Source organism: Silene latifolia, chromosome 2, assembly GCF_048544455.1.
Source record: "Silene latifolia isolate original U9 population chromosome 2, ASM4854445v1, whole genome shotgun sequence".
Lineage (NCBI taxonomy): Eukaryota > Viridiplantae > Streptophyta > Magnoliopsida > Caryophyllales > Caryophyllaceae > Silene > Silene latifolia.
Window position 1 is genome coordinate 191009283 of NC_133527.1, and position 13922 is coordinate 191023204.

Here is a 13922-nt window from a genome sequence, read left to right on the forward strand (position 1 = left end):
TATGTGGACCTATGTCAATCACCGCACGAGAAGGCTATAGGTATTTCATCACTTTCACGGACGATTTAAGTAGATATGGCTATGTCTACTTAATGAAGCATAAAAGTGAATCCTTTGAGAAATTCAAAGAAAACCAGAATAGGGTACAGAACCTACTGGGTAGAAAGATTAAAACACTACGTTCAGATCGTGGTGGCGAGTATCTTTCTCACGAGTTTGATCAACACCTTAAAGACTGTGGGATTGCCTTACAGCTAACTCCACCTAGAACACCTCAGTTGAATGGTGTGTCCGAACGGAGAAATCGAACACTACTCGATATGGTTCGATCCATGATGAGTCACACCGTGTTGCCAGACTCATTGTGGGGTTATGCTCTTCTGTCAGCTGCTCTAATACTTAACCGAAGTCCGTCTAAAGCTTTTGACAAGACTCCATATGAACTATGGAAGGGAACGGTCCCTAACTTGTCCTTTATACGGGTTTGGGGCTGCGAGGCTTATGTCAAGTGGAGACACGAGGATAAGCTCGGCCCGCGATCGGTCAAGACATACTTTATAGGTTATCCTAAGGGAACGCTTGGTCATTACTTTTATTCGCCAACCGAACAACGTGTTTTTGTTGCGGCTAGTGCGACATTCTTAGAGAAGGAATTTATCGAGAATGCAAAGAGTGATAGAACCTTCGAACTGTCGGAGATTCCAGAACCAAGTACCGAGCAACTATTGGAGGAACCAATCCCTTCAATCCCGGCTGCGGTTAACATTCCTGAGGAACCTAGGAGGTCGGGAAGAGTCTCTATTCCTCCGGACAGATACATTGGTATGGTCGAGGAACATGACATAGATGACATTCTACTCTTAACGAGTAGTGAACCCGCAACCTATAAAGGTGCCATGACTAGTTCCGACTCAAAGCTATGGCTTGAGGCCATGAAATCCGAGGTGGACTCCATTTATGGACTTAAGCAAGCTTCTAGGAGTTGGAATCATCGTTTCGACCAAGTGATAAAAGAAAATGGATTTACTCGATCGGTCGAGGAACCATGTCTATATATCAAGTCTAGTGGGAGCAAGATTGTCTTCCTAATATTGTATGTCGATGACATACTCCTGATTGGGAATGACATACCTCTCTTAACTTCGGTAAAAGTATGGTTGAAAAACCATTTCCAGATGAAAGATCTGGGTGAGGCACAAAGAATTTTGGGCATCCGTATCTATCGAGATAGATCACGTCGGATGTTATCTCTCAGTCAGGAGTCTTATATAGATAAGATACTAGAGAGATTAAGCATGACTAACTCCAAGAAGGGGTTCCTTCCTATGGCTCCAGGGGTGCATTTGAGTAGGTCTCAGGCACCAGAGACACCGGAAGAGAAAGAGCGCATGACACGGATTCCTTATGCCTCGGCTGTAGGATCAATCATGTATGCCATGATATGCACATGTCCAGACGTGGTATATACATTGAGTATGACAAGTCGATTCCAACAGCATCCAGGTGTATCACATTGGATGGCTGTCAAGAACATTCTTAAGTACCTACAGAGGATTAAAGATTGGGCATTGACTTATGGATCGAGATGACTCGAAATCTCAGTCTGGATTCGTTTTTACTCTTAATGGCGCTACAGTCAGCTGGAAGAGTTCCAAACAAAGTGTTACAGCAGATTCTACGACTGAGTCCGAGTACCATGTCGCGTCTAGACATGTACAACGGAAAGCTCATCTAATCCGAGATTACGTGGAGCAAAAGGAAGTAGTGATAGAAAAGATTGCTGCACATGATAATATAGCAGATCCTCTCACTAAACAACTACGACAAGATAAGCATGAAGGGCATGTTAATTCCATGGGAATTAAACGTGTTCCTGAGTTGTAGTACTCTCTTATGGATTAGATTCATTTTCTTGTGTACTCTATACGACATCATCGTTTTGATATTTATATATTTTGTTTTTCATGTGGAATTGTACGACAATTTTGAACACCACAAAGTGAACTGAACAAACATTATATTTTTAGTCCTTAATTGCCCACATGAAGCCTGATAACTCGGCAATTATTTTGTGACGTTGGTTGATGGTGGGTTCAACGAGCCATAAGTCAACCGGTTGGTCGACCAATCACAGAGGCGCGTTATACGGATATCTCGTAGGACACAATTGTGACATCGACGTGGAGTCCTAAATGTTTTATAACATTCGGTGCCAGGTCGTGGATAGGACCTCCATGGTGATCCTAAGAGTCGATTCTTTTGACTATCGACTGTCTCTTGAGACTACGGCAGATTTTGGGTGACTTTGGTTTCTTTCTCACGGTCATCCGTAACAGGGGGCCAAGTAGATTTTTTCTCGGGTCATTTCATTTGTGCTTAGATCGGAAGGAGTCGAGTTGAAGGAAATATTCAGCCTTTATCGGGTACTTGATATTTCTCGGGGCCACTCGAGGAGTCAGAATCGAAATGCATGGCCATGCTCGAATACGGATTCGTTTTATCAGTTAAGTTACTCTCTAGTCGGGAAACCACTCTAGATACAGATCGATTGTAAAATACGACCTTTGCGGATCCGGATCTGCAAATTGTTTTACATTGAGTGGGAGAAATTTTAAATGAATATGAGAATCGGTTATCGCACATACACTTGTACAGACAAGTGGGAGTTTGTTGGAGTTGTGTCCTCCAGTTAGTGCGGATAACATTATTACACATACACTTGTACGGACAAGTGGGAGCTTGTTGGGGCTGGTGTCCTCTACAGTTAGTGTAATAACATTTAAATCTCTAAAAGGATCAAAGGGCATACTTTTGTATTATTATCAGTTGGTCCACGTTTATCAATAACGGTTGGCTTGCTAGATAAGTTTGACGTTATTGTCATACAGATGGCGGTGATCAACTGGTCCCTAAAAGTCACACCTATAGGATACGTTTGAGAGATGTGACGGTATGAAAATACAGTCATGTTGATGCCTAGAATGACTAAGCAGTTAGTCGGAGTTATTGACTAGTAATTAGTCAAATGCGATGTTGAGATAATTATTTAATACGGATTAAATAATACGGGCTAAGGCGAATTAAGCGGTTAATTCGTAAATTGAATATAAACGATTTATATTTAATTAATGTATATTGAATTAATTTATTATACAATATCGTCTTTGTCGGACAAGTATTAATATATCGACTGAGTCATGTTATTAGTTGATATTTTAATAACCGATAACCGATGACGATTTATGATAAAATCCCGTCATATACATTTAGCGAAAATCGAGTCAAACCACGAGTTAAAATAAGGAGAAAGTGGAAAGCCCACTTCCTCCCTAACCCACGGTTTGGTCGACCGAATGGAACAAAAAGGGGAGTCCCTCTCTTTTTGACCGAAGCATCATTTTGCAAGAAAATTAGGGTTTTGGAGAAGAATTTTCGCTGAAAATCTTAGATCTCTCTCATTAGAAAACTCACATAAACTCTCTCAATATTGCAAGTCAATTAGAGAGCACTTTCTAGCACAAGGGGCACAGTCTCAGACGGTCTTGGGTGCAACGATTAGGAGGAAATCTACTTTGATTTCTGTTCTTAGGCCGAATTTGCAAGGACCCGAGGTTGATTCTTTGTTCTTTATCGTTTCTATTGTAATTTCGTTTTATGACAATAATCGCATGTTAAATTTGCATTATAATCCTTAAAATTTAAGGGAATTTTACGGATATTTCCCTACACAAGGCATGGAGGGACAAGCAGAATTGCTACCTTCCTGAAGGGCGGGGATGGGCTTTGCCCTCACCTGGGCTAAAATACACCGGGTGCCCAGAATTCACCATTTCACCAAAATCTGAAATATTCCCCATCAACATTGTAACCTATTAAATATATTCCAATTAATTAAAATATAAATACTGAAAGTGAAACCATAAATTGATAACGAAATAAACAACATAATTGACCATGACCATCTTATGCATCAAAGGAAATAAACTCGTGTGTATCTAAAGGAGAAGACAACTGTTCTTCGCTATGGCCACACATAGATCAGTAAAATAGACATTGAAATTTTTTAAAAAAAAGGATGAAAGGATAACTGAAAACAAAAGGATGAAATAACATGGTGATTAATTGGCAAAATCGATTCACCCTAAAACCCTAATTCGATGAAGTAAAGGAACATCTGACTAACCTCGTGACAAGGAGTTGACGCCGGCGTACGGGTGTTGACGGCGGTGTACTGGTGGTTGCGTCGTGGTGGTGGTGAGTTCAGCGAGCGTGAGACTGAGGAGCGAAAGAGTTCAGCGTGGTGTGAAGGCGAGATTCTGCAAGTGAAGGGAGTTGAAAGGTTTTACTACTTTTTTTTTTAATTAATAATAAAAGGATATGGCATCGGTTTATGAAAAAGGAGATAGTGTCGGTTCGAAAAAAACCGCCATGAAAAAACCGCCAATGTTCATTTTCATAATGTCGGTTCGAACAAAACCGCCATAAAATCTCTACAATGGCGGTTTTTAAATAAAACCGCCACAAAAATTTCAAGTACCACGTCGGTTCTTAATTAAAACCGTCACAAATAGTTTCTTTATTACCTTTTACGTCGTTTCTATTAAAACCGCCACGATAACACCGTCGTGATAGGAGTTTTTTCTACTAGTGGTAGCTAAGCAAGCAATTCTACACAACTCTTCATATGATCAACTAAACAACTATTTCATGTTATCAAATGCCACATAATAAACATCCAACATGCTTCTTATTCAAACAACATTTTCATATACTTCACCAACCTTTCATTCACAATTTCAATCTTCTACTCCCAACATCCAACAATTCACAACATGTATCGTCACATTGCATACAAATTAGCAAACATCACATACGACCTTGGCATATACCCCCCCCCCCCCCATGTGACCGGTTCAAAATTGTTGGGCGAGTTCGCGACTTTAGGACGTCTCCCAAGTCTTTGCATTAGCTCCTACAACCTTTACCCCGGATTCATTTTAATTGACTCCCTATATTCATTAGATTCATTGGTTACAGGTTTCAGGATCGTCGCTCTGATACCATTTTGTAACACCCCCATACTCCAAGTGCCTTACCAGGACCACTCAGGTATTAAGATGCTACCATCTCGGTTGCCCGAGGCAAAGATAATCATAAGACAATAACGAAACAATATTTAAATAGTATAGCTTTAGTGAATAGAATACAATCCAAAACCAAAAACCAAAATACGGTTACATGTTCTCAAAACCAACTGTCTACTCAGCTAAGTGAAATGTTTAATAAATTAATCATGCTACAGCGGAAGACTCTATCATCAGACAGTGGCACATCCCAGCTATCTCATGTAACTCGACTCATACCTGCTCAACAACTGCTCACCATCCTCGAATGGATCACCACAGTTTTTAAAACAATAAACGGGGTCAGTACTAATCACACAATTTACATAAACCAACAACACAGTAAACAAACAGCTCAATCATCACAAATTTCTCCGAACTCCATTCCCAACTCCACAATACTGACTACAGACTAAAGTGTGTAGCCCTACCAGAGTGCCCATCGCAACAGGTCACTCCACGCCGCCAGTGGGGGACCGCAGCAGTACCCACCAAATCCCCGCTCATCTCCGTCGAGCGATAAACCCAAATTCCTTAATGTGCACATCCCTTTTGTGGCGGGTTCCATGAAGGCGAACATGGGCGTGAAGTCACTCCCGCAAGTGACTCCACTCAGCCAGGGACGCGCCCCGAAGAACACAGACAGATACAATCAATCACAACTACTATCAACAACCAAATCCAACAATCGTCACAGTACGAGTATGATAATATTCAACAACCACAAAACACCAACAACACATTATGGGACTAATACCGAGTAGGAAACCCTACCGGAAAGCAACACAATGATCGACGGTCGGTCTCAACGGTGATATCAAAAGGCTTCTTCTACGAATCCTCCTCCTAACATACAATCATACAATTACTACCAATCAAGAAACACAACAAAACCCCCAAATCCCCAAATTAGGGTTTAACTAACTTTAACGAATTACTATAAAAACAGTATGTAGATCTTACCCTCGACGCAAGGATTACAACAGTATAAAGAAAGGTGAAATCCGACCTTCCAAGCTCCGGGATTTGCCAATAATGCGATTGATGCGAAGAACGTAGTTTGTTTTCTCTTTTGAAAGCAATTAGGTTTGTAAAAGTGTTTAAAGAAAGTGACGGGAGTAATTATATACTAAATCGCATTATTAACAAAACTCGACAAATCATTCCCCCGTAAACCGGCTACTCGATCGAGTAGCTGAGGTACTCGATCGAGTGCCCCCTTACTCGATCGAGTATCAAGGTTACTCGATCAAGTACCCAACAGGTCAGAAACTATTTTTAAAACGCAACACACCCTTACTCGACAGAGTAAGGCCCACTTGATAGAGTACCCAGACACTCATAAAACCGTAGTATTACAAATATAATTTATGGGTTTATATCAAATTTATTTTATTTCAATCAATAATTACGGAATATATATATATATATATATATATACACTGTAGGCAAACTGGTTGATTGGATTTATTGTAAAGCAGATAGGCTTTGGATCAAATGGGTTAGTGATGTATATATCAAGGACCATGACTGGCATTGCTATACTCCTCCTACTGATGCTACCTGGGTGTGGAAGAATATTTGCAAAGTAAAAGACAAACTCAAGACTGGTTATGCTAATGGCAGCTGGACTGTGAGTCCTAAAGGGTATTCTATCAGGAGTGGATATGACTGGCTCTCCCCTGATCACATTCATCTTGACTGGCCTGCAATTGTTTGGAGTAATTGGAACATTCCTAAGCATTCTATAACCACATGGCTTAGAATGCAAGAGGGCATGAATGTGAAGAGTAAACTAGTGAGATTTGGATACTGTTCTGATGATCTTTGCATGCTCTGTCAGTTACAGCCTAAAACAGTGGAGCATATGTTTACTACATGTGTGTATACTGTCAAAGTTCAATCTTGCTTAGCAAAATGGTATGGTGGTGGCTTCCCTACGGTGACTGATCTGATTGCAACCCAGAAAGATAGTATTCAATGGAAGGTAAGGGTAGCCATGTTCAATGCGGTTACATATTCTATATGGTACCAAAGGAATAATGCTAGAGTTAATGATGTTTTGATGAGGCCACGAGTTTGTGGCAAAGCACGAATAGAGGAAGATGTAAAGATGAGAGTTAAATGAAGTGTGGAAATGTTGCTGATCAACCAGGTTGTGGTTGGTCGCAAATTATGGGAGTGATCTCGATTGCTTGTAATGGGATTCGATCCCGCCCCTCTTGTAACTATTTTCTTAGTTTTTGATATATAATATACTCACATTACACCAAAATATATATATATATATATATATATATATATATATATATATATATATATATATATATATATATATATATATATATATATATATATATATAGGGTTGAGATCCCATGAGAACCTCCTTCCCATGAGAACCATGAGAACCCTTATCTACCGTTGGATGAAGAAGATCAATGGACCAGATTGACGCGCGTCATTCCTCCTTGAAATACCCTCCCTTCTAACATAATCCCTTCCCCAACCCTTTTCTTCAATCATATTCATCAGATGGAAAAAAAAGTTACGATTTCCAAAAAGAAAAAATTGTAGAGATGGATTATTAATCGTCACAACGAAGTTCATCAAATTAATTGCAAGGAAATCAAGAAATTCAATTATGCAAGAGGTAAATAAAAATACAAACCTTACTCATCTAGAAATTTCCATTTAATTGAAATTTTTTAATCGAATTATGCAAATTAATTTAAAGCCGCATGTTTCAAAATGTAGTCTAGGTGTTTCACATTTTACAATTCGTATTCTGGGTTTGTGAAGACAAATAATTTGAAAAGTACCAGATATGTTTGGTCTTTTACCTCATTTTGTTATTTAATGTACATATGGCTGTTTAATATTTGTATGATTTATATTCTCAAGTGGTTGTGACAAATTATTAGGCGTTGTTGTAAGGATTGGTACTGAATAATCTCCTATATGTACTTAAGGTTCATATAAATTCTCATTTGTGACGGTCGATATCCATTACAAGCTATCACAAGCTTGTGACGGGTCAAATAAAACCAACATAGAAAGATAAAGACAAATCTTTTGTGACTCCCTAGGCACTTTAATTTTTGTCTTATCTATTATGTGGGTGATACTTGACCCGTCACAAGAGAGACTTACTATAAGGTTCATAATATAAGCATCATAGGTTCAAAAAATATTTACCATAGGTTCATAATTATTTTTGACGGATTGTATGTTTTGGTGTTTCATGCTCTACGAGACTACTACCCATGACAAGGTTTGCTTGAATAAGTAATTAGTAATGTACGTGCAACTATATTGTATGGTACCTTAAAACTAATTGAACGGATCTAGGCTTGTTTAATGTCGTATGACTTACTTTCTCATGTAATTTTGACTAATGGCTAAGGGATATTTTTATGATAGGTACTTAGGGTTATATGCGGTAATACCAAAGGTTCATAGCATATAAGTCATAAAACACGAATTATAAGCTCTGCATATATGTACCATAGGTTCAGAAAACATGTACCATAGGTTCATTAAACATGTTCCATAGGTTCAGAACTCATATGTCATAAGTTCAGAACACGTGTACCATAGGTTCATAAGAGGATTTATGTTATAGAGACGTCTTGCTCTTTGCCTTTAAACTTTACTCAATTATCCTTCATACTTAAATGTACAGGATTCAAATTATAAGTTATTACTGAATTGTATGTACTCTTTTGAATCGAGGGTGTAATCAAAGTATGAAGGTAGTGCATATATACCTACATTGTCTACACTTACATGTGATATTCTACCCAATAAACTGAGGAGTATTTTCTATTGTACATGAATAACAAGAAGCCGAAACTAGGCTATGTATACAAATATCGAAAACGAAGATGTGGGTATTACAAACAATATGCAACATATATTTGGATTTCAGACTAAGAGTTGAATTATGTAGGTTGAGCCGAGCGTTGTGCAATTTGGAACTTCTTCATGCCTGGAGCTTCTTTTGGATGGTTGGACGACATTGTATCAAGGATTCTAAGGCCCACATATGTCATGGAGTTGCTTTGGTTATAAAGGCAAGATCGTGAAAAATTCCTATACATGAATAAGGTAGATGAGATTGACAACAAAATTAAGCTTCGCAAACATAGGTTCAAGATACATGTACCATAAGTTCAGAACATACATATCATGAGGACAAAATAATATTTAAACTACGTACAAAATTATGTTTGTAAGTTACGTACCTTAACATATATTGGACAAATTGATTAGGTATTAGGTCGATCTGCATTTGTTGTACCTTAATATTTCACCCTCTCGAGTTAGACTATCGCTACCCTCAATTCATGAGAAAACAGTCTCGTTTAATCACTCTCTTTGGTGAACAACCCGATCAACATAAGACAATTGAAACTTGAATATAAATTTTAAAATCAAGATCAAAACAACATTCAAAAACTAAAATAAGTATTTTACATATTAATCAATAAATTGAAAAAGAGATAACATGTTAAATCAGTAAAAGTAACAATGATACTGAAAATCAACAAATAGGGGCGACAAAATGCACATGCAAGTGCTAGAAAATGTACATAAAAGTGATATGGTTTCAAGTATTGACATAGAAACTGAAAAACTGCCAACAACAAATACTCTGACACCTTGTTCTTTAACTAAGTTTTTAAGATAAACAACTCAAAAAGTTATGCCTATAGATCAACAAATGATGATAACTATAAAACTAGATCATAATTGAAAAAAATTAATAAAGACGATTAGACATCACAAAAACCTATGAAATTTTGAAAAAAAATTGAGAACGAAAATTATAAAATCACATGGCAGATCTAATTACATTAAGAAAAGAAGGATATAAACATGGTAAATTTACAAAACCAGTAGAAAATCATATGAGAAACATAAGAATTACATATAAAATTAGTAAAAGTTTGAGGAGAAGACAAAGAATCGCAAATAAAAAAGAAATCAACAATAAATTGATTGATTCGTACCTTAATGATAAAAAGGGAGAGAAGCCAAAAAGGTAATTCATAAAATGATAGTGCAAACATGGAAATTAAGTGATTTGTAGAAATCTGAGAAGATGAATAGAAAAGAAAGGGGGAAGAGCTAAAAGCAGTAAAAAGAGAAATATGGCCATTACATAAAACAATGACGCGCGTCAGATATGGGACGTTAGATTATTTGATTTAACGGTGGATAGTAGTTCTCATGGTTCTCATGGGAAGAGGGTTCTCATAGGATCCTAAATCTATATATATATATATATATATATATATATATATATATATATATATATATATATATATATATATAGAAATAGGATCCTATAAGTCCAACATTTTAGGTTGAGTCCATGAGTCCTCATCTAAGCCATTGAATCTTAAAAAATGGATGGTTGAGATTAAAAGATAAAAGAGAAACAATTTACACTACCTATGCATAATTAATTGTTTGTCTCTTTTACACCAATTTCCCATACACTAATTAATTATTTCTCTTATAATTTCATTTACCTCTCATTTTTATTTCATTTTCAAAACAAATCAAAAATTTTATTTCCGCATAAAATGAAAGCCACTTCTTAAAAAGCTCCGTAAATCTTCATTCGGACTCCGATTAGGGCGAAATAAAAGCCTAAATTTATTATTTTTTCGGGCCCGACATAATGGTGATATTTTTATATACCATTGAATTTTCAAAATATTCGGTATTGATCGATTGTGCTCGAAATATAATGGTTTGTGTTTGTTTCTTATTAATTTTTGTTGGATTTTGTTGAAATCGTTGTTAGGTATTTAAAATGGTTTGATAATGTTAAATATAGTGATTTGTATGATTATTTTTTTGATTAATTATATCTACATTTTAGTTATTAATTGCAATTTTTTTATGAAGATGGAGATGATGATGACGATGATGATGACGATGATGATGATGATGATGATAAGTCGTTGGCGATATTGATTGATGATGAAGATGTTGATATGTCTTTGGTGTTATAGATTGATCGGTTGCTTGGAATATAATGGTTTGTGTTTGTTTCTTATTAATTTTTGTTGGATTTTGTTAAAATCGTTGCTTAGGTATTAAAATGGCTTGATAATTTTAAATATAGTGATTTGTATGATTGTTTTTTTTTATGAATTATATCTAAATTTTTTAATTATTAATTGTAGTTTTTTTATGAAGATGGAGATGATGATGATGATGATGATGATGATGATGATGATGATGATGATGAAGATGATGATGATGATAAGTCGGTTGGCGATATTGATTGATGATGAAGATGTTGATATGTATAGATTGACGATGAAGATGTGAGATTTAGATTGATTCATTTAGATTGATGATTGTTGATGAATGTTGTAACTTCAATTATATAGTGTGTAACTTTATTCTTGTAAGGGTGTATATATATATATATATATGTATATATATATATATATATATATATATATATATATATATATATATATATAGAGAGAGAGAGAGAGAGAGATCAAAGTTCTCCTAAATTCTTTATATCTTTTGAGTCCCTAAGTCTTCATATGGGCCTTTGGATGAAGGGGAATAGGGGATGGAGGGAGGAGATTGCATCTCAATGGAGGGCTAGAAATGCATCTAGCTAATCTTCCTCCTTAATCATTCCTAATCTCCTCCTCATTCTAATCTTATTCTTATCATCCACTCACTCATCTCTCTTTCATTCATTCCAAAATCAAAACCACATCTCTCATCCTCTCTTCCTCTCATCAACAAACCTAAAAAAAAAATCAAAAAAAAAAACAAAACCAAAATCAAAACAAATCTGAGAAATAAAAAAAAAAATTAAAAAAAACCCTCATAATCCTCCCGACAACCGCCCACACGCCACCGCCACAGCCAGCCCCACTCGACACCAATACCACCCCACGATCCACCAACACCCGCCTAACCCGACGAGAACCAGAGCCCACCAACACCCGACCTCCTCTACTGCCGCCACAGCCACCGACGACCACAGCCGTACTCCACCACAACCACCCACGACCACACCCGCCACACCCACTACTGCCGCCATACCCACACACAACCACAACCCAGCCCTCATCCACCATGACCCGCAACCACAATCAATCAACGCCTTTTCCGTTTAGATCTCGTTTTTCTGAGATTTCGTTTTCATTTATTTCGTTTTTCTGAGATTTCGTTTTCGTTTTCTGAGATTCGTTATCTGAGATTTGTATCAACCACAGCCGCCACACCCACTATTTCGTTTTCATTTATTTTGTTTTCCTAAATCTAAATCTCATTGCATACAACCAACGCCTTTTCCGCCATTTGCTGTTTTAAAACAAAAAAAATCGATTTGTGCTTTTTTTTTTATGTTATATTTAGATTTTTTATTTGGTTGTTTTGAGTATTGTTGATAATTATTAGTCGTGTAATGTTATAATAATTTCAGTATTTTTTTCGGTTTTTTATAATCTCATCTATTTTTTTCGGTTTTTCAATTTATTATTTTAGATCTAGTATTGTTGATTTTTTTGCTAGGTTATACGGACTATTTTTTTTCAGATTTGTTATTTAAAATCTCGTCTTATTATTATATTGTCTTGTTTTATATTTTACAAATCACGCCTTGTTAATATCCGTCTTGTTAGTATATTAAAATTACACTTTTTTTGTTAAAATTACATTTATTTATGTTACAATTATACTTTTGTCCGCTAAAATTACACTTTTTCCTATTAAAGTTACAGTTGCACTTTTTTTGGTTAAAATTACACTTATTTCTGTTACAATTACACTTATTTCTGTTACAATTACACTTTTTTTTGGTTAAAATTACACTTATTGCTGTTATAATTACACTTTTTCCTATTAAAATTACACTTTTTTTGTTAAAATTACACTTTTCCCTGCTAAAATTACAGCTTTTTTGTTAAAATTACACTTTTTTTCGTTAAAATTACACTTTTTTGTTAAAATTACAGTTTTTTTCGTTAAAATCACACTTTTTTTTCGTTAAAATTACACTCTTTTTCTGTTAAAATTACACTTTTTTCCGTTAAAATTACACTTTTCCCAGTTAAAATTACACTTTTTCCAGTTAAAATTACCCTTTTTTTCGTTAAAACTACACTTTTTTTCGTTAAAACTACACTTTTTTTCGTTAAAATTACACTTTTTCCTATTACAATTACACTTTTTTTCGTTAAAATTACACTTTTTCCTGTTAAAGGTTATCCTCACAATGACTAAAGTTATACTCTTGGACTAAAGTTACATTAATTTGGACTAACTAATTTGGACTATTTGGACAATTTGGACTAACTAATTTGGACAACTTGGACTAACTAATTTAAACAATTTGGACTATTTGGACAATTTGGACTAAAAATACACTATTTACGACTAAATTGGGACTAAAAATACAATTTTGGACTGAAAATACACTATTTACGAATAAATTTGAATTTGTTTGAACTAATATAACACTATTTACGACTAAATTTAGAGTAAAAATACACAATTTGGACTAAAGTTACCCAATTCATTTGTTTTGAGTCATTGAGATTGTGCAATTTCAATCATTGTCCACTAAAGTGTAACTTTAGTACATTGATAGTGTATATCTTTTATCGTTTTATGAGTGTAATTTTAGTCCATAAAAGTGTAATTTTAGTCCAAAAATGTGTAATTTTAGTCCAAAAATGTGTAACTTTAATCCACAAATGTATAACTATAGTCCAAATTTGTGTATCTTTAGTCCAAATTGTGTAAGTTAC

At 35.6% G+C, this 13922-nt stretch overlaps 1 protein-coding gene across 1 annotated transcript in view; it reads left to right on the forward strand.

The window, feature by feature from the left end:
• The window catches only part of LOC141641830 (uncharacterized), a 43944-nt gene extending 36693 nt beyond the window's left edge, over nucleotides 1–7251 (forward strand). Inside the window, exon 2 of the mRNA XM_074450476.1 lies at nucleotides 6605–7251. Coding sequence (XP_074306577.1) covers nucleotides 6605–7251 — 647 coding nt within the window. The remainder of the gene's footprint in view (nucleotides 1–6604) is intronic.
• The last annotated feature ends 6671 nt before the right edge of the window (nucleotides 7252–13922 follow it).